Source organism: Alosa sapidissima, chromosome 16 (genome assembly GCF_018492685.1).
Source record: "Alosa sapidissima isolate fAloSap1 chromosome 16, fAloSap1.pri, whole genome shotgun sequence".
NCBI classification, from domain to species: domain Eukaryota; kingdom Metazoa; phylum Chordata; class Actinopteri; order Clupeiformes; family Clupeidae; genus Alosa; species Alosa sapidissima.
Window position 1 is genome coordinate 21163724 of NC_055972.1, and position 26699 is coordinate 21190422.

General features: G+C 43.3%; 2 protein-coding genes and 1 pseudogene across 6 annotated transcripts; 2 read left to right on the plus strand and 1 right to left on the minus strand.

Annotated features, from left to right (window-relative positions):
- Positions 1 to 589: 589 nt before the first annotated feature.
- On the plus strand, positions 590 to 3843 carry LOC121685882 (annotated as a pseudogene).
- Positions 1822 to 26600, minus strand: sfxn3 (sideroflexin 3). 3 transcript variants are annotated; one of them, XM_042066728.1, is made up of 11 exons: positions 26511 to 26600; positions 24810 to 24987; positions 23604 to 23774; positions 22729 to 22827; positions 21892 to 21967; positions 20027 to 20112; positions 19300 to 19427; positions 18747 to 18796; positions 18203 to 18252; positions 18025 to 18072; positions 14801 to 17765 (listed from the first exon to the last, which is right to left on the minus strand). In XM_042066728.1, the coding sequence occupies exons 2-11, from the start codon at positions 24971 to 24973 to the stop codon at positions 17669 to 17671; spliced, it is 969 nt and encodes a 322-aa protein (XP_041922662.1). In that variant the 5' UTR covers positions 24974 to 24987; positions 26511 to 26600; the 3' UTR covers positions 14801 to 17668. The 3 variants fall into 3 exon arrangements, with proteins under 3 accessions (XP_041922663.1, XP_041922662.1, XP_041922660.1); XM_042066726.1 differs by having other exon boundaries at positions 26411 to 26555; XM_042066729.1 differs by lacking the exons at positions 14801 to 17765; positions 18025 to 18072; positions 18203 to 18252 and adding an exon at positions 1822 to 1832 and having other exon boundaries at positions 18702 to 18796; positions 26411 to 26556.
- LOC121685876 (peroxiredoxin-like 2A) lies at positions 4066 to 13861 on the plus strand. Of its 3 annotated transcripts, none has more exons than XM_042066722.1 (7): positions 4106 to 4203; positions 5697 to 6241; positions 6666 to 6845; positions 7208 to 7332; positions 7569 to 7709; positions 12506 to 12670; positions 13051 to 13861. In XM_042066722.1, the coding sequence occupies exons 2-7, from the start codon at positions 5779 to 5781 to the stop codon at positions 13144 to 13146; spliced, it is 1170 nt and encodes a 389-aa protein (XP_041922656.1). In that variant the 5' UTR covers positions 4106 to 4203; positions 5697 to 5778; the 3' UTR covers positions 13147 to 13861. The 3 variants fall into 3 exon arrangements, with proteins under 3 accessions (XP_041922658.1, XP_041922656.1, XP_041922657.1); XM_042066723.1 differs by having other exon boundaries at positions 4108 to 4203; positions 7241 to 7332; XM_042066724.1 differs by lacking the exon at positions 5697 to 6241 and having other exon boundaries at positions 4066 to 4203; positions 7241 to 7332.
- Positions 26601 to 26699: the final 99 nt, after the last annotated feature.

The following is a 26699-nucleotide window of genomic DNA, read 5'->3' on the forward strand; positions in this document are numbered from 1 at the left end:
TGTTTTCTGTATCCTCTGCGTCTTCATTGTTGTTGAATCTTTGGTGTGGTTTTATTGTTGTTTATTGTTGTCTGTGCTTAATGTGGCTCCCTTGCATGCAAAACAAATTACCCTCGGGGGAATAAAGGTTTCATTCATTCATTCATTCATTCATTCATTCATTCATTCGTTCATTCATTCATTCACAGAGACGTTCCCTAAACACACAAACAAGCAAACACTTATGTAGACATTACTTACATTTCAGGCATTATGGAGATCTTTATTTTAACCATTCATGCTCAACAGCTGATATTAATTATGAATATTATCTAACTGCTAAGCTGACTAAAGCCTTCTACTTGCATACCTGAAATAGCATGCAGCAACCGATTCCTTTGTAAGAGGGAGATTAAGATTAAACAAAGTGAAAATAGCATTTTAAGAAACAAACATGTGTATTTCATGAACAGATTTTCTTTACGTAGTATTACAGCAAAATATCTATAGGTCTTGGAGGATTTATATGGTGCTGTAATGATTTGTCAAACAGACGCACTATAGAATATGTGATCCTGGTGAATTCTTGAGTGCAGAGCCTGCAATATGATTGGCCAGAAGGAATATAAAGAGCTTTGTGTTTGGATGAAAACAGAAGAATGATTCCTCATCGTATTAGTGCCTGAGGGACCACACACTGGTGAGTACCAATCTCTCTCATATGTTTTCCTATTCTAGCCAAAATGTTAGAGAGAAAGTTTGATGTTTTTTCTCATTTTTGTGAAAAGATTTTGCTACAGCATAGAGCCTCTTCATGACAAAAGACCGTTGATCAGAAAGAAGTCATCCCACCAATGAATTCATTCCGACTAACGAACCGTTCAACCAGGCAGTACAGGGAAAATGGATGTTGAACAAAGTTTTCTTGTCAGTCCCGGCAACTCATTCACAATACCAGAATGACAGACCATCTGGGCAGTATTATTATCAAGCTGAAAATACCACACAGTGTAAAATCCTACAGTACACTCTGTATGGATATTTACACATTCACTTTTTAAGCATCCACTAATGTATTTAGAAATATGTATAATACCAATACTGTTGCGTCATGTGAGTAGAAGTGGCGTCTGCGCCTTTAGTCTACACATTCACATTCATTGAAGATGTTTTGCCCGGGGCGTAATTTCAAAATAAAGTTCAGTCAATGTGTGGAAAAAAAAGACGAGACCACACGCAGGGGCTGGATGATATCAAAAATATATTAAAAGTGGTGAAAAAAATCAACTTTCAACTTGAAACTGAAATGATGGGCTAGTCCCGAAACGTTTGTTACGTTTTGTTTCATGCAATTACTGCTTCCAGAAAACTGCCAAATAAGAATTCAGATCCACTGAGCAATGGGGACATGCTGTTATCCATCAATGCTCTGGTAGTTTGAGTATTCTTCAAGACAATTATGACAGCAAGAGGTTATATAACTGGTTTAATCCGTAAACCTGAGATTTTTTTTTGTGACTTTCATGACACTGTCCTGCATGTTATGTTGTATGTTGTTCTCTAAAGCAGCCCAAACGTGTGTATCTGACCTAGGCCTCCCATTGTTTCAGCTAAGTGTGTGATCGCAGGGGAGGTCTCAACCATGGGCTTACTCTCCCAGGGGCTGATAGCACTTGGTCTCTTTTTGGCTGGGATTGTACGAGCCCTCACAGATCTGTTAGTCAAAAAGCCTGCGTGGGCCAGGTTAGAGGTTCTGGAAGATGCAGACATCAGGACAACAGGAGGTATATTTCTATATATATTTCCTTATAGTCTAGATAGAATATATCCTTGCTGTAACGTATGGTACTTTTCTGATAATTAAGTAATTTTATCATTGCCTATTCATTCAGTTACAATATCAGATGAGAAGATTGTGAAGGGGAAAAGTCTGTGGGAGAACTCTGGGGCTGTGATCATGGCAGTCCGGCGACCAGGATGATTTTTGTGCAGAGAGGTGCAGTATTCTAAGGATATTATTCTTAAATTATCTTCTCTGGATATTTTTTCTATGTAGGTTAAAGACTGAATAACTTGAAGCACTTTTCACAAAGAAAAAAAACACTTGTACAGTGCATTTTTGGGAACTGAGAAGAAGATTTAAAGAAGCATTTAGCACTTATTCATTATCTTTTCATGTGCCTCCTTTAAGAGCTTTAAAGAAGGAGATGACCTTTGACCTGTGCTTTGGCCTAGATGTGATCTCGTGGCTTGTTTGTCATCCTGCAGGAGGCCTCTGAGCTGTCCTCTCTGAAGCTCCAGCTGGACAAGCTGGGTGTCCCCCTGTATGCGGTGGTGAAAGAGAACATTAAAACCGAGATACAGGATTTCAAAGCCTTTTTTGCTGGGGACGTGTTTGTGGATGTGACGGTGATTTAAAGTCCCTCTCCTCTCCAGTGTGCATATGTGATGATCTGAAAAGTCATCGCGTGGTGAAATTTCACCAAGTTAATATTCTGATACCATATCCAGGATGTTGCTATTCGGGACGGTATCCAGGATATTGCAAAGATGGTATCAGAATCTTAAGTTGGTGAAATTTAACCAGAGAGGGTTGAAATGGAGCAGTAATCAAGGATTTTTTTTTTTTATCTCACCGTGTGATGGGTTTTCCCAGATCCCATCACATATATGAATAATTTAGTGATAAAACACAAACTACTTTAGCTTTTAATAGGCTAATGATGACCTTGCTAAATGCTCGTATTGTATTTGATTGTATAGCTTGTCACTCTCTTGGAGATACGTCTTACAAGTTGCATACATAGTACAAAAGCTCTGTAGAACTTTTCGTATTATGGCGAGGTCTCTCCTCTTCTAATACTTAATTGCTTCTATTTGCTCAAACTATTTTTTCACCTGAAAACAGACAGACACACATTTGTTAATAACACATTTTTTTTGTGGATGAAATGTTCCATCTACAAATTGATCTAATGCAGCACTCTCCTTTGAACAGAAAACCTTCTATGGCCCTGTCCTGCGCCACATGGGATTCTGGGGTCTCCTTCGTATTGGGGTGTGGAGGAATTGTCATCGGGCCTACAGAAAATGCTTTTCTGGAAACCTTAAGGGAGAAGGCTTCATTCTGGGTGGGGTCTATGTAATTGGACCAGAAAAACAGGTGCACACTTAGAAGATGCTAATGGATGTGGATGTAGCCTTACAGTGACCATCTGGTACAGTGGGGCAGTTGCATTGACCTTGACTTGACTTGAACTTGAGTCAGCCAAATACGTAAATAGAATGCATGTCAGTGTGTGTTTGAATATAAGTGAATAGATCTGTCTTCATGAGGATCTTAAGCTACATTTTCTTTTCCTTTGCAGGGTATTCTCTTGGAACATCGTGAGAAGGAGTTTGGAGACAAAGTCAACCTGCTGGCTGTCCTCCAAACAGCACGCAAGATTAAGGAGACTGTGAAATAGATTATGCCACACTTTTTGTGTGTCCAGTAGAGCTAACATAAAAACATTGTTTTGTGTAGGCTAGGTGTAGGCCTAATAACTTCTGAATGTATATTAACTAGAACATGGCTGCTACACACAAACAAAGGTCATATTTGTAGACTACGACATTCTAGTGAAGTATACAAGTCTGAGGTCTATTTCAAGTACCCCGCTGGTGCTAAAGAAAGTCTGAATGTATCTATGAAAGCCTGTGTTTAAACTCTAAAGAGCAGCCAGGTTTGATGCTCATACAAGCAGTCTTTCATTAGCAGCAGTGGCCACTTGATTCTATTTTTTAGACAATGTATTAATTGTTTTGTGTATATTCAAGTGTAATGCTGACCACTTAATAAATTTGACAGTGAACTGTCTCACAGTTAAAGTATCTTGAATGAAGGCACAAAAGGTAACATTTGAATGCATTTAACATGAAATTACATTAGCCTACATTTCAACTGGATTAGCCTATAATTACAACAAACTATTTTAAATGTATTAACTTTTTAATTTAAACATGCTGTGTGTGTAGGCCTACACATCAATTGTTTAGTTTGACTAGGCGTACGAATCGATGACTGCAAAAACACCTGTCACCAACATCAGCCACCATTGCTATGCATTCATTCTATCTCTGTTTCGATTATTTCTCCTGTGGCGCTGCTCGATTATTCAGACTTTGAACTACTTAGGAAAGACGTACAGGGAACTTGAAGCTTTCAGTCGCTAAAGGAGAACTGTGAGTGACAATGATATTATATTTAAATATAGTAAATATTATTCGGTTAATTCGTTAACCATATCACTGCACGTTACTGTCGCATCACGGTGTTGTTTATGTTGTAGAATGGGTAGGTAGCATATTTGTCATCAGCTAACGTCAACGTTAGGAGATGTTTACGAAAAAATACTGTAGGCTAACACGAACGTAGCAACATTTCTGTTTGTGTGCATACCTAGGGGTCATGTCTACAAAGCAGGACATTTATGAATATCATGTTTCTCTTTTATCAGATGTTCTATGTCAGGGCAACGAAAACATTTGCGTTATGCTGATGTCATGCATGCAGACCGAACTGAGGACTTTTGTTATCCCTAATGATGATGTACCGATAACGTTATCTTTCAAACGTCATTGCGATGGCTTTGGCCAGTGTTATTTTACTCGGGTTTACGCAGTTTGTGCTGGTGCTGATCATAGACTGTATATATATATATAGTCTATGGTGCTGACCGATCCTAATTGTGTAGAAGGGTTTATCCTAGTTTGTCACTAGGGATTTGACAGTATCGTGGTTTAGAAATACCAGAGCGATTAAAACTGGTCACACAGGCTGCGTCTGTCAGAATGACTGGTAACTTTCGGTTACGGCAGTTTACAGTTGAGAGTGGGTGTGAAACAAAAACACAATTAAGAAATGTCGTTGTCAGTGGTTAGAGAAATCAAATGACACGAATAGAATATAAAGATGATGAAGAATAGACTATAATTCCAAAATAAATAACGCTATGGCTTTGTCTCACTGTCCCTCGTGCATGGCTTGGACTGCTCCTCTTGGAAGGGATTCAATCTAGCAGTTATGTAAGCCTGCAAGTGGACAAAGGGGAATTTGTTGTGACCAATCAATTGCTTTCGTCGTTTTAAATGGTGGTCTTTCATTTTAAAAGTGCAGTATTGGTGTTAGTTGTAGGTTGTGCTGAAGATTATTTGTGGGACTGGTATCTTAATAGTGTGACGGTGAAGCTAATGATATCTAAATTGTCCTTTCCAGTTTCCACAGACTTTTACATCCTGCACATGTACTCAACATACTCTAGTCTCTCTATACATTGTATTATACAACACACAGTATGCACTGTATGTTTAAACCATTTGGTAAAGCTTATGCTAATCTGTGAGCATGCCTATAGGTTGAACATGTACCCTGACACTAAGTGTAGTGTAGAGTGTAGTGTTCGATCCGAGGGGGAGGAAATCAAGAAGGAACCTGAAAGTGAAAACTGCAGTTTGAGGAGTATTTTTTTAAGATCTCATGCGTTACAGGGCATTCACTCCTAGAGAGCCCCAGATAACCTTTTGTAATGTCCCTTGAGGACAACTTTATTTCTACCACGTTTGTGTGTGTTGCTTCTGCTAAGAAAGATGTGATCTTTATGACCGTTCCTGCATCAGTGGCAGTGTTAGCCCAGAGCACCACAACTCAGGGTAGTTTTCTCTCCTCTTCTTTTCAGAACGGGCTGAGGGTACACACACACATTTCAGTTTTCAAAGAGGTGGGGTAATCCCCCCAACCCCTCTGTGGCATCTCTCACTATGTCCCTCATACCAGTACTGTCCAAGCGCCCAGGGCCCTGGTGGACTAGAAGAATCCACATCCTCCATGGCGGTCCTGTGGTTGTGCAGAGCGCCTCTAAAATGACCACCAAGTCGGCATCAGAGTTGGCTCTGCCCTCTCCAATAATAATGCGTAGGCCTGCTGCTCCTGCGCTTCAAAGCCTCGCCAAGCTCCTCGGCGTTCCACAGAAGAAGCCAGATCAGGAGGTTGTCCAGGTGCCTATAAAGAGGCTTTTGCCAGCTGGCTGGCCGGTGGAAGTCCCAGGACGCTTTCTCTACCTTGGGCCGAGAGCGTTTGGAGATGGGGTCAGCGCTCGGGGGCTGCGGGCCTTCTCCTCGTCTGCAAGGCTGCGTGCAACTCCTCCAGGGTGCACCTGCGGGGAGCTGAATGCAACCCGAGACGGCCAGAGCAATAAATGCCCAGTCCATGACTCAGGAAGAGGTACTTTAAACCCTCACATGGATTTTGTTTGTTTATGTTTTCATGGACTGGGCTTGATAGTGACACACATGTGCTGGTGTAGACGAAGTGCAGGCTTTTTTTGTTGTAAGGCGTTTAGGAGACTCGTGTTTGCGTGGTGTTGCTTCTGCTGCATGTGTTTGATAGTAATCAGAGTGCTTGCTTGCATCAGGGTCTGTGTGTTTCTCCATTGACCAGCATGAAGAGCTGTACAAAGCCTGTTTCGACCCTCGGAAAAATAACACACACTCAAACCCTGCTTACACCCAGAGCACTTTGGAGGCGGTAGAGTCTGCATCTGCGTGCCTGTTTAACAGAACATCATGAAACTGAGAGTAGCTGTGGCATTTATTTGTATTCTCAATTTTTTGACTCTCTTTTCTCTGCTCATACCTGTGCTATACAGCTTTACCTGCTGGCCTGGAGGAGGCTCAGCTTGCTATGGGTGTGTGGACGGTTGGATTGGGAGCAATAGGTGCAGCCGTTATCGGAATCATCCTCGCCAACACTGACCTTCTGGTGGCCAACACTCCGATGGCTTCTCTGGAGTACCTGGAGGATGCCGATCTGAAGAGCACCACAGATGGTAATGAAAGCCCCTGGAGCTGTCACTCAGACGGCCTGCATTGTCTCACACAGTTGCTGCAGTAGAGATGTAAACACATGCTTTGTTGTTGTTAAGAAACAGACACAGGAGATCTTATCCGTCAGCTCTGAGTCATTGGAGTGACCTGCCCAAATACATGTCATTTCTCCATGTCGAGAATTCAGAAAGGCTATCAGGTCATCTTTAGTCTGTTCTTGTAGCACCTTCCATCTGATCAGACAGCTTCTTTCATGCAGAATTTAGGCCTGGCCTAGTATAATTACATTGAATGTCGTGTTTTTGGGGGATAAACTTTTTGAAAGCATTACTCATTGGAAACATTACATTGTCTCTCCACACTGTCTTGTCTAATTGGGAAGTGTTGTCTCTGTCAGACTCTCCAAGCTTCAAGGCTAAAACTCTGTGGGAGAAGTCTGGTGCGGTGGTTATGGCTGTTCGACGACCTGGATGATTTTTGTGCAGAGAGGTACAGTGATTACAGTTTTTATGTGATCTCTCCATTAATATCCCTCTTTAGGCCTCTGCCTCTTTATTGGTTTATGCTTAACTTTCATCAGCTATGAGTATGAATTTATCTTTCTAGACATGGTTGTGTATGTACTTGTCATTGGCCTAAGTATAACCTAAGTATAAGCTGATCTGTGTGTGTGTGTGTGTGTGTGTGTGTGTGTGTGTGTGCGCACGTGTGCGTGTGTGTGCTAGGAGGCCTCTGAGCTGTCCTCTCTGAAGCCCCAGCTTGAGGAGCTCGGGGTCCCTCTCTATGCCGTTGTGAAGGAGAACATCGACACAGAGATCCAGGACTTCAGACCGCACTTCGCTGGGGACATCTTTCTGGATGAGAAGGTATACGAGTCCATTGCATGTTGCAGAACTTTCTATTTCATGCCTGACCTGAAATTAAATTGTATAGTCATAGCAAAAAAAATAATGATTGTTTACATTCATGTAGCTCCTTTTACAACAAAAAGAGTCCAAAGAGAGCCAGTGGTATAAACTATGCAGTAGAGGAGGAAAAGAAAAGGAAAAGTGAAGTCTAGAGATCAGTTTTGAGGAAAAGGGAAGGAAGAGAAGTCACAGAGTACAGTATACAGTAGCTGTGTTCAAAATGTTCACTCGGACACTATGTAGTGAATCAGCCACATACTGTAGCAAACACTAAAGAGTGAGTGAGTGAGTGAGTGAGTGAGTGAGTGAGTGAGTGAGTGAGTGAGTGAGTGAGTGAGTGAGTGAGTGAGTGAGTGAGTGAGTGAGTGAGTGAGTGCGAGCGTTTCGAACACAGCTCATGTGTCTACTGAATTAAGTTTGGTTCCGGCGCCGACAAGAGTGGCAGCCTGCTCAGTAGCTCCGTGTCTTTGTGTTTGTTTCTACGTCTTTTGTTTACTTTTTACTTCGCAACTTTTTGGATTACACACTTTGAGGAGTGTTTTTATTCTATCCTATGCATACGGACATATTACACACTGATGCCTTTTTTGTGATCTCTGGCGACTTCAATCACATAACACTGGATTCCACACTCACAAATTTCTACCAGTTTGTTGACTGCCCTACAAGGAAAAACAGGACAATAGACCTCATGTATGCAAACGTGAGGGATGCATACAGTGCAAACCCCCTTCCCCCACTGGGAAAGTCAGACCACAACCTCATTCATCTCCAGCCAATGTACAAGCCCAAAGTACAGAGGCTACACGCACCTTCAGAAAGTGGACACCTGAAGCGGATGAGGCTCTGAGAGACTGCTTCGAGTGCACTGACTGGAGTGTGTTACAGAATGGAGAGGACTTAGAGGAGGTCACACAGTGCACAACTGACTACCTGAACTTCTGTATGGACATTGTTGTTCCCACCAGAACTGTACGCTGCTTTCCCAACAACAAGCCTTGGATAACCAGCAATGTCAAGACCCTTCTTAACAGGAAAAAGATGGCTTTCAGAGAGGGGGACATGGCAGAGTTGAGGCGCGTGAAAGGGGAAGTCAAAGTCAAGCTGAAGGAGGCTAAGGAGGACTACAGAAGGAAGGTGGAACAGAAGTTGCAGGAAAACAACATGAAGGAGGCATGGGACGGCATGAAGACTATCACTGGCCTAAAGAAGAGCAGCAGCTCTGTGGAGGGGGATCTGGACAGGGCGAACCAGTTGAACCACTTCTACAACAGGTTTGACTGCCCTGCTCCAGCTCCAATGGCGGTGGTCTGTCCACTACCCCCAGCTGACACAGACACGGCTCTTGTTTGCGTGCCTGCCCTACCCCCACCTCCCAGCCTCCCAGTCTCTCCAGCTCTGCATCCCGGTGACACCCAACAACCTAAGCCACCATCACCTCACACCCTGCCCCCGCCTGACGCCTCCTTGCCTGTGCCTGTTGAGGCGTCCACGACTCTGGCAGCCTTGATAGGGACATTAAGGAGGTGGTCATCCCCCAGCCCCCACCCCCATACCCCCTCAATACCAGTGCAACACTCACCTCCATCATCACAGGCTATCGTACCCCCACCATCACTGGATATTGCACCCCTCCCCCACATGGCGATCACGAACAATGAGGTGACAACGACCTCAGTCAACAGCCATCAGACACACAGATCCCAGATGCACCCCCTCCCCTTACACCCCCCATCATCACAACAGATCAAGTGAGAGCCCAACTAAAAAAACTGCGCATCAATAAAGCAGCAGGGCCTGACAGACTGTGTCCAAGGCTACTCAAGGCCTGGGCTGCTGAACTGGGGGAGCCACTGAAGCACATCTTCAATTTGAGCCTACGCGTTGGACAAGTTCCAACACTGTGGAAGACATCATGTCTCACCCCTGTCCCTAAGAAGCCACACCCTAGTGAGCTTAATGACTACAGACCTGTCGCTCTTACATCACATGTGATGAAAACAATGGAGCGACTGGTCTTAGGTATGCTCAGACCCCAGGTACGCCATGCACTAGACCCGTTACAGTTTGCATACCAGGAGAAAGTGTGCGTGGACAATGCCATCACTTATCTTCTACACAGGACACATTCCCACCTAGACAAGGGGAAAAGTGCTGTGAGAATCATATTCTTTGATTTCTCAAGTGCTTTTAACACCATCCAACCCCTCAGACTGGGAGACCTGGATTACCTGACCTGGTAACCTGGATTACAGATTACCTGTGCTCTCTCCAGTCCTGTTCACCCTGTACACATCTGACTTCTGCTACAACACCGAGTCATGCCACATGCAGAAGTTTTCTGATGATACTGTAATTGTGGGGTGTATCAGGAATGGGCAGGAGGAGTACAGGAGCCTGGTGGAGGACTTTGTGCAATGGTGCAAACTCATCTTCAACTCAACACTTCAAAGACAAAGGAGATGGTGGTGGATTTCCGCAGGTCTAAGCCCACTCTGCTACCAGTCCCCATTGATGGGGTCAATGTGGAGGTGGTAAGCACCTACAAGTATCTGGGTCTCCACCTGGACAATAAACTGGACTGGTCAGCCAACACTGATACACTCTACAAAGGGCAGAGCAGGCTGTACTTCCTGAGGAGGCTGCGGTCCTACAATGTGTGCAGCAAGCTCCTCAGGATGTTCTACCAGTCTGTTGTTGCCAGCGTCCTCTTCTATGCAGTGGTATGCTGGGGAGGAAGCACAAAGAAGAAGGATGCTGGGTGAATTGACAGGCTGGTAAGGAAAGCTGGCTCTGTAGTGGGAGCTGAACTGGAGTGCATCACTTCAATATCTGACAAAAGGACCCTGAACAAACTGATCAACATCTTGGACAATGAGTGTCACCCACTCCACAGCACTATTGTTAAGCAGAAGAGCCTGATCAGCTGGAGACTTCGCTCACTGCCTTGCACAACAGACAGACTGAGGAAGTCATTTGTCCCCAGGGCCATTGAACTGTTCAATGCTTCACTTAATGGAAGAGGAGAGATAGACTTCTCTGCATAGTCTGTCTGCCTCTTCACCCCCTCCATGTTTGGATACTGTCTGTCCACTAGCCACTTTTTACCACTGTCTTTCTGCCTCACTGTACCACTGTGCCTTACCACTGTCTTTCTGCCTCACAGTATGCATAACCCCTCCCTCCATGCCACAGCCGAACTGTGGCCACACTTCTACCTTTTCTTAAAGGAGAATTCCGGTGTGATATTGACCTAAAGTGTATCGAAACATGATACCGAGTGTGAACGTATGTCTCATAGCCCATCTCGGCTTGTCCCCTGCACTCCAAAATCTGGCGCTAGTTAGCCGATGCTACCAACATCTTTTTCAATAGTGGTGCTTCGGCATCGGGCTAGCCATGCAAATAAATCACTGTTTTACACCCATTTACGAGGCTCAATGTATCTCCACACTTCATTGGTAGACTTCCGAGGGCCCTGACATTTAAAACGAGACATTGAGAACTTTGAAAAAGCACTGGTAGTTTACTTACAAGACGATTTATACAGACAGTATCTTCACGAAGTTTAGGGTTTGCAGCCATCTTGAATTTAGTCACGATAAGTCGAGCAACGAGTAAGAATGAACAGCTATGATAAGGGATCAGATTCCAAAAATAATTCAGTGGAAATGCATGGATTCCAGTTGCTGCTACTGGAAGAAACTGGAATCCATGCATTTCCACTGAATTATTTTTGGAATCTGATCCCTTATCATAGCTGTTCATTCTTACTCGTTGCTCGACTTATCGTGACTAAATTCAAGATGGCTGCAAACGTTAAACTTCGTGAAGATACTGTCTGTATAAATCGTCTTGTAAGTAAACTACCAGTGCTTTTTCAAAGTTCTCAATGTCTCGTTTTAAATGTCAGGGCCCTAGGAAGTCTACCAATGAAGTGTGGAGATACATTGAGCCTCGTAAATGGGTGTAAAACAGTGATTTATTTGCATGGCTAGCCCGATGCCGAAGCACCACTACTGAAAAAGTTGTTGGTAGCATCGGCTAACTAGCGCCAGATTTTGGAGTGCAGGGGACAAGTCGAGATGGGCTATGAGACATACGTTCACACTCGGTATCATGTTTCAATACACTTTAGGTCAATATCACACCGGAATTCTCCTTTAAAATAGTTATATATATATATATATATATATATATATATATATATATATATATATATATATATATATATATATATATATATATATATATATATATATATAGATATATATATATATATATATATAGATATATAGACTTATTCTTGCACTGTTGCACTGTTGGACTTACTCATTTGCACCATCACCATGACCACTATCACCATTGCACTATCACCGTGACACTCACTCACACAGAGCACCTTACCTTACCTTACTATGCACAGAGAATTGTATTTTAGTATATTTAGTATATTCTTTATCTTCTACTGTCCTTATTGCTTAGTTGTGTTTTTATATTATATACTTTGAATGACACTAATCTGCTGTTAGTGAATGTGTGTGTGTTGTGTGTATGCTACTGAGACCTTGAATTTCCCCTGGGGATCAATAAAGTATCTATCTATCTACCTATCTATCTATCTATCTATCTATCTGAATAGTATAAGCACTGTTGTTTTTGTTAATGTTTTTGTTGTTGTCGGCTCTCTTATTTGTTTGTGTTGTCATCTAACTTCCGTGTGTACTGCCCCCCCCCCCCCGCTCCTCCCCCAGAAATCGTTCTATGGCCAGGAGCCGAGGAGGATGGGTGGAATGGGCATGTTGCGTTTGGGGGTGTTGCAGAACTTCAAGCGAGCCTGGAGTGCGGGTTACAAGGGCAACATGAAGGGAGAGGGCTTCATCTTGGGTGGAGTGTACGTCATAGGATCAGGAAAGCAGGTAACTACAGCTCAGCCAGTAGCAATCCTTCCCCCAGTGTTCTAGCCAAGTGCCATGCCTGGAGGGATCCTATTACTAAGTGTTGCTTTTGTCTTCTGATTTGTCATTTGGGATATTGAGTTATCAATGGCAATCTATTTAGCTCAGATGTGTATGAGCCAGGCTACCCTCCCTTCTGGTTTTTCAGTTACCACATTACCATGTTTTTTACCCTGGCTAGGAGGCAAAGCCAAAGTAGCAAATATTGCAACAGAAGTGCCGAAGTGCTCTCAGGAAGTGCTGGAGATGATTTGAAATGATTGTCATTGTCAAGCGTTGTTGATGTTTATTTGTGTGTGTACTGATTGAGGCTTTTGTTTTACTTTGTTCCTCTTTCCCAGGGCATACTTCTGGAACACCAGGAGAAGGAGTTTGGGGATAAGGTCGACATTGCTTCTGTCTTAGAGGCAGCTAAGAAAGTTGTGGTCGAGAAATAGAGTAAAGTATGGAGCCCAGGAGTATTTATGAACAAAAAACAAGATAGCTAGGATGAACAAATTTAGTTAAGTTGACCTGTTTAATGAAGGAAAGTTTTCTTATCTGATTTTGGAGGGAAAATATACACTCAGCGATCCACGTATGTGACTGCATACAACACACAGTATATGCACATTATTTAATCTTCACATGATGTTTACCTCCATGCTTAAGTCCTACCTGTTGACACCATATGAAGAAAATGTGTTAAGTTATGAAGCCAAAGGAACCACTGTGTCATCTACTGTGTACATGTATGCCCATGTATGTTGAAACATGCACTTACTAAGGTATTGTTCAGTAAAGGAAGTCAGTCATGCAGTTTGTCACCCATTGCTGTTTCCCTTTTGGCTTAAATGGCTATTGGTGACACGACCACATGATTCCCTGTCCCGTAGACTTGATTGTATTTTATGAGCCAATCGCAACCATGCGCTGTTTCCTCCTTGGACCTGCACTCCTGTGCGACTGCGCTGCTGCCGCTGCGTGCTGTTGGGCCTCGCCCAGCTGTGTGATAATGATAGCTTGCCTGGAAACTCCAGCAGGAGGGGGCAGGTTTGAGAACCGACACAGCTGGGCACATCTCCTCAGCACGCTGGCGCCACCGCATTTGCCAGGTCTGTGACAGGTGTGTGTGAACACTACTACTCAACAATAAAAACAGACCTCAGTAAATACAGCCTCCCAGAGCTTCTTTTCTGATTAGTCCGATGACTGGATATAAGGACCATGCACCGGCAAGACTTTAATCATGTACGTTTTAGTACAATTGACCCACGTCAGTGTGATTCATGTACTAATACTCATAAGAGCCCTATAACAGTGGTACCACTAGTCAGCTAGTCTCAGCAGGAGAAAGAAAAGAAAACAGTCAGTGTGTTTATGTTGTCAACATGTAGAGTAAAAGTCATCATGAGGAGAGCACAAGTATACTATTACAAGTGTACGATTAATGTATTAAAACTTTTGTTAAACCAAAGTTATATTTTTACATTTATGAAAACATTCATTTATGAAGACTAAAATTACGAGACAATCAAATCACTCAAATCTTGATCCTTAATATTGACACAAAAAACACATAATACACACAATATTTTACCCATATCATCCATTTCCAACAGCGCACAACGCTCTTCCCAACATTGACCCAATGACTTGGTCTACTCAGACAGACTTGTTGCCCATATTAATAAAGGCCAATTGCCATTTGGAACCGTGCCCGTGAACTTTATGCTGCTGCCAACTCCTGCCATGGTGGGTAACTGAGATAAACCACTTCAAGTGTGTGTATGTGTGTGCACTAATGCTTGTTGTCATAACAGGCTAAGTAGCCCAGCCCTGTAATCCATGTTTATCTGAATCCTCCCGTACAAAGCGTGATTCTTTCCCTTGCTGCTAAAACTTCTTACAAAAGGCACTAACTGTACTAATCCTTTACAGCTGTTACAAGTGTATCTCGGGGTAATATTTCGCTGGTTATGTTAGTGTTCATTTATAAACTTCTGTAGTATTCAAACCATTTCGATAAAATTGAGTTTTACATTTGTGTTGTCATGTGTGCCACAATATTGTTTTTCTCTATGCTACAATTATACACAGGATTTCTAGTAGTAGTGGGAGATTTGTTCATGTCTGTGCATGACTTCACTTTATTTCATTGTTCAGGGTAAATACATCCCATGAAGATGTAACATGTCTTCCAAATGAATACAAAATGCAAACAAACAGAACACATAAATGAATGAGCACCGTTAAGTGACTGACGTGTGAGTGGAGTTGTGCTGACATTCATGTGCGCGAGTACTTTAATCCTGTCTTATGCAGCTTAATGCATTAACAACCACACCTGACTTAAAGCTGGAGCAACTCACACCCAAAGACACATTGTGCTTACGTAGTTTGTCACCGCTATACGTTTTTGTCATTGGTTACACATACATTATCTTTGGCTGGGCCTCTTGAACTGTAAAATGCACAGAAACTCAAAGCCTCAGGACTCTATACTTGAACATTCAATATATATATATATATATTCAACATATTTCTGAAAGGCGGATTTTGTTCTAAAATGTCAGATGCCCGTTTACATGAAAAACAGCAGATGAAAAAACAAAGTGGTGAGTGTGAGACAAGTGCAACAAGATGAGAAAGATATATTGATATAGCATGTTAAACACCACTCTTAAATACATTACAGAAACATGAACGATATTGCATTACATTTTTTGAACAAGATAGCAGCCTTCTCATGTACTGCAGTTTGTCTACTTGTAGTAGGTCATGGTCTTAGTGCAAGACTTAATTCAGGGACAATAAGACCCCTCCACCACGGCCTTTAAAATGACAACTGATTTCCTCAAATATAAGATGGAGATACATGGTAACAGCTGGGCACTGTATGTTACTGATCTGCACATCGAGACGTCCTCTGGATCACATTTTCATCATCTCCCACAGATATGTGGTCTACAAGCCAGAGCCCGTCCAACAGCAGGCCACACAAACCGGAAGAACATGCTGTGTATATCTGTGTGTAACATATCAACCAACAACAGTTTGCACAAATGGGGCCAGGTAGTGCCCTTTCTTTAAAATATCAATCATAGGTCATTGCATAATGGTTCCACCAGTTTCGGTTCATAAAAAGAAAAACAGCCAACAGAGCATTTTAAACGTACAACAGAAGAGCTTCTAGGAGTGCACTAGTTTAGGCCCAAACAAATCCGCAGATAAACAATCCCTCATCACCATATTAGAGCACTAACACATACAAAGCACCCACTGCACACAGAAGTAAATCTATAAAGGAGTTTAGGATGGCTGTGCCTGACGCCACCTAATGGATACAACAGGTAGTGCAATACATTTTTCTTCAACAGTACACCACAAACATAGAGTACTAAGGTTCAGAAAACTATTTTCCTTACCAAATACAAGGACAGATTTTGCATTTAAGTGAAGCTAAAAATATAGTCTATAGTTGATGATGACAATTAAATAGCCACGTCATAAAACCACATCACATAACCACTGCACAGTTTGATCTGTTTGGCTGGCGGTGCGTGGCTGCTTAACCCTGCACATCTCAACATCTCTTGGTTAAACAAACTAGTCCTTACTGTTAATGTGTTATTAATATACTATTAATATCTGCTAGGAACAGTGTTATTGCCTGTGTCCATCAGGGCCGATGCGCTGAAGAGAAACTGTGCTAGCAGCACGATGTGCTCTGCTAACGCACACTCAATAACTAAGCTTGTGAATGAAAGTCAAGTGTTACAGAGAGGTGCATTCAGTGGGTGTGGGGCAAGGGAGAATACAGATCATAAGTACCACATAGTACGAAATCACTCGAATAAAACATTTAGCCACCATAAATATTCAGTAACCACACTCCACAATCATTAGATAGTCAAGTCAAGACATTCTCTGTCAGACACACTTGCTATACATCACAAATTAAACCATTAATGTTTACAGTCAAGGGGACACTAAGGGTCAGATTATGCCCAGGGGCTAACCCATTTAGTTGGTCGTGGGCTGACCTGAGGATGCTGGTGGGTTCTCACCAGCTTTTAATGGATGTGGGTATACTTGCTAAAGGGAGGGACTTGTGCTCACCCACCCACCCACACACACACCCAACAGAGGCAAGAAACGCTGAACGAGAGAAGAAACAGGTGGGCTTGTACAGCCATTCAGCACCTGCTGCTGAGTGTGTGTAAAGGACATGGAGTTTAAGAGCACTTCTGTGAGCACAGGACAGAGCATGCTGTGTGTGTGTGTGTGTGTGTGTGTGTGTGTGTGTGTGTGTGTGTGTGTGTGTGTGTATGTGCGTGTACGTGTGTGAGCGAGCTAGCAAGCGAAAAAGTTACAACCTGTAAGTTACACAACGAGTTCATACTTCTTGAAAAGTAAAAAAAAAATATATATATATATTTTATGTGTAACAGAAGGAGGGGACAAGATGACACACAATGGTAATGATCTGCATCACCAAGAAAAGGATTGACCAACCACTGTGAAACACATAAAGAAGCAACTCAAAGACTCAAAGAAAGCATAAATACGAGTTAAATAAATAGACATTAAAGGAAAACAGCAAAACTCAAGACGAAAATAAATACATAAAGCAAGTAAAGCTTAGCTGGAAATGGATAAATTGTTATAAGCAATTAAATATCCACCTTTCCCATCCTACAACCACAAAACACCCACTCATCATCTCTGTAACCATAAAGCAAACAAAAAAAAAAAACCTACATTGAGTCAGACCTAATGACATCCTTCCAGCATAGTAGGGCATCTTTCTTCCTTGTATGGAGTTGAGGACCAGAGGAGGTAACTTAACACTGAAGTACAAAATATCAAAGTATGAACACATTTGTATGGGACCCTTTGAGTTGTCTGCAGAGGAAGGGGGGGGGGGGGGTGCGGTGTGCTCTACGGAGTGAGACGGGGGGGTGAGGTGGGGGGTGTCTACAGGCCCTTGTTGAAGAAGACGGTAGAGATGTGGGGGCTGCTCTTTCGTATCCGTTCCTGAACGTCCGCCTCTAGGCTGCTCACACTCATGGAGCTGCAAAAGACCCGCGCGCGCGCGCACACACACACACACACACACACACACAAACACACAGAGGTCAGACACACAGCACTTGGACACAGATACACACAATTCAAACTAAATAATGCACACACACACCTCTGGACACACTGATCAAAACAACTATATACCAAATTGACCATATCGTACTACTGTGCACTGTCCCTGTTAAACAAATGTATAAATAATATAAAAATTGTACTTCCGGCACAGTGCATTTACATTTACATACCTCTTCTGGGGGAATAGTGCACAGCACAGAGGAGTAGCAAACACCAAACTGTGGGAAAAACAAGAAATACATTTTTCATTTTCAATAGTATTTTTCATCATCATCAGTGGTGTCAGCTAAATATGGAGTGCTAGAGTATCATTTCTTGACCTCTGTGCATTCAATCTCATACACTCACCAGAATCCCACCAAGCCAACCTGGACTGGAGCATTGAGCACAGGGAACCGCTGGAAACACAAACGGAAGAGATGAGAGATGCTGAAGACAGGGAACTAAGGATGAACAGCGTGGGAGAGCAAGTAAGAGAGACACAAACATCCACTTTTCTGCCTGAGGAATTCACAGGTATTCCATTCCCTACCCACAGACACGGTAAACAGCATCTCCAACATTCTACTCTAAATCCACATTCCAGAGATAGCATACCTCATACCTAAAGGAATACTGATAGACGTGCCATGTTCACCATTGCAAAAACAGTGATGCCTTCTAGGCTTATTCTATTACTTCTGTTGCTGATAATGTAAGGCTTTTGCCATGGTGGTAGTGGGCGGTGGTAGTGTAGTGGTTAAGGAGCTGGGCTAGCGTGCAGTAGCCTGAAAGTTGTCGGTTCAATTCCCGGCTTCCACTGTTGTGCCCTTGAGCAAGGCACTTAACCCCAAGTTGCTCCGGGGACAATGTGGAATTAAGTCATTATGTGTATGTGAGTGTCTTTGAATACCTTCATGAAGGCTTTCTTCTCCAGTGCGTTCATAATAACAGGAGGGATAGCTGAGAGAGAGAGAGAGAAAAAAAAAAAAAAAAAAAAAAAAAAAAACAACACACACAAAGCAACCCATCAGTCACCTTCACCATGTTAAATATACTTTGGGGCAGCCGTGGCCTACTGGTTACGAATTACTCACGGGGGAATATATATATATACTCTTTTGTATCTATACTTAAGTATATATACTCTTTTGTATCTATACTTAAGTATATATACTATACTTAAAACTCCATCCTTTCTGACACCTTCATTCCATAAGGACAAGCAGCAGAGTTAGTTTCCCTCTGTAACCCCATGGCATGGTGGACTGCGATACATGGAGCAGCCAAAGTCTCCCACCCTGCGCCCCACTTATACAATCTGATAAAACTGCGTCCTTAAAATACCTCTGTTGCAAGCAACACACTGAAAAGCCTGGTGTAGGCCAAGTCCTTATATACATCAATAACAGCCCAGCCCACACTGGAGACCAACTGAGGGCACTGTCCGGGCACGGCATGCTCACCCATGGCTGGCACGGCCATGCCAATCCGGGACACGACCACCTGCACGATGGCCTGCTGGGCCGCCTTGGTCGATTCGCCCAGCCGGTTGCCCTCCTCGTCGGTGATGGGGATGCCGTACTTCAGCTCCCTGTGGGAACACACAGCATGTCACACCGTGGCCTACTGGTTAGGGCTTCGGGCTTGTAACCGAAGGGTTGCCGGTTCGATCCCCGACCAGTAGGACCACGGCTGAAGTGCCCTTGAGCAAGGCACCTAACCCATCACTGCTCCCCGAGCGCCGCTGTAGCAGGCAGCTCACTACGTCGGGATTAGTGTGTGCTTCACCTCACCGTGTGTTCACTGTGTGCTGAGCGTGTTTCACTAATTCACCGATTGGGATAAATGGAGAGACCAAATTTCCCTCACGGGATCAAAAGAGTATATATACTTACTTATACAGTACATGCACCTCAAGGACTATGCCATCCCACCAGCACGGTTATACTGTTCGGTTCTAGAGTGCCTTTCATTATTCTTTTACGTATGACCAGATGTAGGCAGATGACTGCCTACATATTCTTCCACACCAGCATTTTAGTATTTTGATCATTTGCACGATCATCATTACCACCACTACCATTATTGTGTTGAATTACTGACTGCATGACATGATGGAGACATGAATGATCTTCACAGATGCTGTGTGTGGAGGAGTGACATTAGGGGGGATTATTTGCGATGACTCACCTCTGTCTCATGAAGGGAATGTTGATGCAGTTGGCCGCGGCGACAGCAGCGAAGGGCACAAAGCGACTCATGATGGCAGGCAGGTGCTGAAGAGAGGAGAAGAGAAATGGGGGTTCAAACCTACAAGGCACTCAAGTCAACTGCAATCATGTCCACTGCAATCAATCAAGGTCTGGCTAGATTAGCAGTGACAGATCACTTTGGCATTTAGCAAGCAAGTCCACTTGTGTAGTTCAATTATTACACATATTTTTTTTCTTGTCTACACAAACTTGAGTCTCGAGCCTTCCTTGTAAAAATAATCTAAAGTATGTCATATCGGGGATTTTCCCACAAGGAATTTGGCACATAGACATTTGCAGATAACACTTAGTTATTTAACACAAGAGACTTTACTGTACATGGGCTCAGCTATTCCAATGCAGAGCATTCATACACTTCACAGGATTTATTTTGCATAAACTTACATGTTACACTAGCAGGTGTCTGAAGCTAAACAACCACACAAACAATTATGTTCAATATGCTTGACCCATCTAAAGGCCAATGTGCATAGCAGGCCATCTGTAGGCAATAAAACCAGCTTTTCTTATAGACCCTTTCAACAATAAAAACAAAAACAATGCTTGAACGTTCTATTTGGGCCCCAATCTACTTCCTCTGCATTAAGATAACATATGGAATGTTAAAACGGAAGTCTTGTGGGGCCAACTATGATGCTGATAATGGAACTCTTGAAAGGGTCTATAGCGGCGGGATAAAGCACACTACAAGCAAGTGATCAGGCCTCTCGTGCTTAGAGTGACTTCACACTACATTCACAGAGATGAATCACAGCATATTGGCCTCATCAAAGAGCTCTGAGAGCAAAAACTGGTCTTTACCATCCAATGATTATTGTAGCCAATTGTACTGCTGTATCGACAGATTGCTGTAGTAATATGGAGCTTTGCCAAGGGTGGCATAGCATAGCATGTACATTGCATTTTGCACATCCTTTTGGAGACTTTTGTCACCCTATCAGTGATGTTGTAGTAGCTATTGCACTTTCTCCATGTCTATGCCTGGTGCCATTATCTATTTATTTATTATTATATGTTGTGCATTCTACTGTACTTGTCTTTGTGTTGTTGCTGTGTGTTGTCCATGGTAGCAAAGTAGTTTACCCTTTGGGGATTAATGAAGTTAATCCATGCATTCACTCAAGAGTGTAGGATTTAACACCATAGGCAGTGCTTGGCACCAACATGGCCAGACATGGCACCAAAATACTATGCTGCCATCACATTCATCAATTGGTGTGAAAATGATTCCTCTAAAGCCACTGACAATTACAAAATTACAAAAATGCAATAGCCACAATTTAACCTCCCTAGAACTCTCTTTTGTAATTTGTGGACAAATAACAGCATGAATTTTACCCAGCTTTTTTTTTTCTTTTGGTCACACAGTTTGACTGCTGGGGGACTTGGGGCACAGCTAGCAGATAAAACAGCGGCCAAGAAACAGAAGCCCGGCTATTGGTTCACAAGACGTGTGTGCCAGCATGTGGGAACGGTGCCCACATGAAAGAATGAGTCACAGAAGACACTCATAGCCCAGCCTTGTTATGACTGTGTGTCTCGTGTCTGCCACAGAAGGTTACTTGGTGGACCATGTGACACCTAGCAGGGTGGTTTGTGCTGCGCATCTCTGGATGACTATATGCTCGTGGTACCTTAGTAAGATATCAGGCCAAGAGTGTGTATTAATATGTGGTTGTGTACCTACATGTATGGATGTTAAAGGCTGTGCTTCATGCTTTGTACATCTCTCTGTGTGTGTGTGTGTGTGTGTGTGTGTGTGTGTTTAAGGTCGTACAGTACCTTAGCGAGAGACTTCAGGCCCAGTGCTGTGACGACTGCTCCAGTCGTGGCGCTGACGTAGGCTGCACCCAACTGACTGCAGAATGAACCAGAGACAGGGCACATGGTCACATCCCACAACACTCCACACATTCTTCTCACAGGCTTCATAATTACCCCACACATACTACACATGGTTCCCCAAGCGGTCCTGCAGTGCCTCTCTGGGCCTAGCTAGCCAGCTAACAGGCGGAGCAGCATTCCAGCCTTTCACAGAATACAAGAGCTCAGCAGCTTTTGAAACAGATAATGCCATGTCACACTCACTGTTGATCTCAAGCAGGCCATATTCAATTGCCACGCATTCTCATTTTATACATAAAATGACACATTTTCCATTAATTTCATACATTTTACCTGTAAATGTCATACTTAAAAAAAAAAAGCCTCACAATGCAGCACAACAGGCAAAATCATATTGGCATCAGTCACTGGGATATCAAATGGACTGATTTATGATCAGCTATTCATGTACACAGCTTCAGCTGAACACCCCCCACAAGCCAGCTTTTCAGATCTGAAGTCCAGAACAGGGAACATGCATTTTATATCTACGGTCATCTGCAGGGGTGTGGTGGAAGCCATCACCAGCACCCGGGATGAGCGTGCAGTAGGGTTAAAGGTCAAAGGTCGTGCTGAGGTAGCAAGGAAACGTGCGTTTAGGCTATACCGCAACACACGATGGTAGAGGACAGGAGTGAGAGCTGCAGCTCAGGACAGCGGCACAGGACAGAGGTAGAGGAGGAGGAGGAGGAGGAGGAGGAGGAGGAAAGGAGGAAGAGACGCAAGTCGCCCTACTTCACTGTCAGGGGAACGTCGCCACTGCGGTTGGTGTAGTTGACCACGGCGTTGAAGGACTGGTTGACCCACTGCCAGAAGACCACTGCTGGGGTTGTCCTGCAGAGCGAAGAGACAAATATGGAGTGGGGCAAAAAGCAGGGAGATGGACAGAAGACAGACAGAAGATAGAGAGGTGAAGAAATAATATGATTCAACAGGAAAGAGAAAGAGGGGGAGGGGAGACAGTAAAACAGAAAACGAATGGATTAAAACACCTCTAGAATTTCTATCAAATCCTGCAGCCCTGCAACCCGCTTGTGAAAAACCCATATACCACACAGGATTTGAAGGGCAACAGCAAGCTCAAAGGCTCCTCGTTAGACATCTTGATCAATACCACAGTCTCAAGTTACATTTCAGACTCAGACTAGAGTCTGTCTGATATACTGTCCAAAACGTTGCCATAAATAGACTGAAATGAAGCAGCCATGACCTATAGAGCATGAGGCCGTCAGACCAATGGGCCATGACCATCGTGCACCATTAAGCTTAAGAGGCTTCCTGTTGGCGTGTTTTCTGGTTTAACCAGCCATATGGCTTTTGACCTCAGGATGCAGGTGAGAAGTGATCAGACTGCAAGCAGGACAACATAAATGTGGGTATGTGATTGTTTTTGTTTTTTTACCCATACGTTGGGGTTAATAAAGACACAAGGCATTTCATCTTCAGTAATTATTGCTGTTTGGTGCCCACAGATGCTTAAGAACGCTCCCTTGAATTTGAGGGTCTTTAAGGATTCTTCTTACACACTATTATTTACGCTAAAATCTTAATGCCACACCCATGGGAGTTGTGATTAAAGGGTTTTCACCTGTAGAAGGCGAGATATTTACCTGTAGAAGGTGAGCATGCAGCCAGTGATGGTCATGTTCATGGGCACCTGGGCAGACATGCGTCCAACCAGAATCATCTTCTCACCAGTGTCGGGGTGGAAAGCCGAGTCGTAGACGTACTTGGCTCTCCAGAGCTCATCCTCTGTCAGTCCAGGCCTCACAATACCTTGTCTGCGCGCGCACGCGCACACACACACACACACACACACACACACACACACACACACAGACACACCTGAAGTGGTCTTCCTGACAGATCTAAAGTCCATGGTCCATACACGCTGAGACAAATGACAATGGCTCAAGGTTGTCAATGAATTAACTTATACATACCGTATGTAAATAAATGAATGTACACACTAGAAAACAGCACAAACCATCTAACAGCTTTTAACAGAATTTTCATGATTCCTATTCAATGTATTTCTTCACCCACTGCAAATCATCACAAAAGTGAAAAAAGGAATTTGGACTATGTTTCCCTTAGCCGGCCTCTGTTATGGAGCAAAGAGTACAGGGAAACAGCTGCTCCCCTGTGGAGCTAATTAAAGTACCAGCTTCCCACACATCCACGCAAGCTGGCATTTAAAATTAAGAATTATACATCAACATTTAGAAAGAGTCATGAATGACAAAGCCTACTGCTCTAGCCATATTTTGAACATTTAACAATGACTAGAAAAATATAATGCAATCAATCAATCCTAAAATCAATCTAGCCATCCCACTCCCATTTACCAACAGTAACTCTACATGTATATATATATGGTACTCTATATTCTATATATGTATGGCAATCTATACAGCTCACCAGCCACACACACAAACCCCAAAACAACAATGACTCACATTTTGTAAACACCCACCCACTTAACAGCAGCACCCATTGGTAACTATAAGGCCCTCCCCCATGCCAACCAATTGGCATCTCCAAGTGTTTATTTGTCCTGCATCCATCACTGACCTCTAACTTCCCAGGGTAACTTTACCCAATTTCTATCCTACTTATGGCTTTCCAAAGCAAAGTCCTGGTTCTGTTCCTGTTCAATCTGGTACCCTGTTCCTGTTCCCTATATAACTTTAGTGTAGAAACCATCTTTCCATCCATTGCCGAGCTACATTAGTTAGTTCTGCACAACCACATGTTCCCCTTTCAGCAGTGGCTCTGCTGCTGCACACTAAACAAGTTTCTTTTCCCAAACTGACCTGTAGTTCTCTACAGTGACGCGTGCATCCTCTAACACCGCGCCGGACAGCAGCACGTTCCTGGGGTCCGTCACCATGAAGAAGTGCTGGGCCCGGCCCATAAAGGTGCCCTGGTCCCAGCGGGGCTCCTTGATGTTGATATTGAGGGGTATATCTCCAGACATCTTCACCTTCGACTCTAAACAACAAAGAATTCCAGGTGTGAGCATTAAAAGATTATATTCCATTTGGAACAGTTTGAGTGGTGCCATTTTGGAACAGCACTTGGTGGTCATCCTTAATGTATGTGTCCTCAGCAGGGCTACTCATGAAATTAACCCAAGGAATTAAATACTGGCAGAGGTGGATCATTTCATAGCGGAAATTACAAAAAGATAAATCCCCTAAGCCTTCCTACAGAAATAGCTCTGCACACACGACCTTGTATGCAGGGGCTAACACAACTGTCAGTAAGAAAAAGAGTGTGCTTTTGTTTCACTAGATTTTGTAGGGGTAATACTGACACCGTGGGCTAAGCAAGAAAGACTGTAAAACAGCCTAGGTCCAAGTGAAAATGGTGCCTCCCATGTCTTCACAATCCAGGCCACACTAGTGACTTTCATGTTTTTATGTCTGTGAGAGAAAAAGTGTGGTGAAAACGCATTCCAAAGTACTGAATCAAGGGGAAGGGATGACTCACTAACTGTAAAAAAAAAAGAAACTCAGTTTTCAGCTCAGAAAACCGCCCCTTCCCCGAAATCCCCTGTGACTTACACTGCCTTAACCCTTGACAAAAATGCAGTCGAGTCACGGCTAAACTGAAGTGATAAAGCAAGGATGTGCTGAATAAACGTGAAAATACAAACCGCTGAGCAGCAACACTGAAAGCGAGCCAACGTGACTAAAACAGCCTGACAGATGGGGCATCCCACGTCACGCAGCGAATTCATCTCACGAAAAACAATTTATGGCTGCCAGGTGATGGCGACCCTCAATCCAGTAAACACCAAACACAAGACATTGTAGGACTAGCGAAAGTGCCGATATACTACTGATCAGGCTAGATGTGGCGCCTTTGACAACTAACGTTAACGTTATCCATTATCGTGACCTAGCCAGCCACCCAACAAGCTAATGTAATACACGTTACCGTTAACGTTAACGTTAGTGCTACCGCAATTCTTATCCCACCACCACTAACGTTGACGTTAACGTGAAACCAAAAGCAAAAGCGTTTTCTCTGCACCGTTGCGTTTGATGGGCAGTTATAACGTTAACGTTAACTAGGTGGTCAGTCCAACGATAGCAGCTAGATGTTTCCAAATCATCTGCAAAAAAGCAACATTATAGGCTAACGTTAACGTGTTTTGCTAAGTTACAGCAGAGTTGAAGAGGCAGGCAAACTAAAAAGAAGAGTGAAAAAACGTTTTACATTTATGATACACAACTTATGGCAGTTTAGCCTAGCCGGGCAGATTCTATCTATCAATAACATTGCTCCATGTCAGAATGCTAGCCGACCACCTAGCGAGCAATATGTCAAAGGAAAATAACTGAAAGTCTATACGCTAAGCGGAAGAAACACATTCACGAGCACATGTCTTGAACGCATCCGAACATACCTGTGTCTGTCTATGATCGTCAAATATTGCAAGATTTAAAACAGTGACCTCTGAATTGTATCTAACACTGGTTAGCAGCACACACATTCAGCATATCTACCTTGAATTCAGAGAGGGAGATAAGTCACCTACAACAGCAGCACAAGCTACGCTTGACCGACGTAAAACAGTGAGCTCACTAAAAAGTGTGTTCGGCGATTGGATGATTCGACAGGGTGTGGAAAACAAGTTGGATATGATTGGTTTGTCAAGTTATTTCCTGTTTGTGTCCTCAGTCACTGGAAGCACA

Bases quoted from the DNA above. Each gene is read 5' to 3' on its own strand.
- sfxn3 (XM_042066728.1), bottom strand. From the start codon at position 24,973: ATGTCTGGAGATATACCCCTCAATATCAACATCAAGGAGCCCCGCTGG. The intron at 19,428-20,026 runs GTGAGTCATCGC...GTGTTCCCACAG, and splicing joins ATTCCCTTCATGAGACAGAG to GGAGCTGAAGTACGGCATCC. The intron at 18,253-18,746 runs GTATTCAAAGAC...TTGTGTTTCCAG, and splicing joins AGAAGAAAGCCTTCATGAAG to CGGTTCCCTGTGCTCAATGC.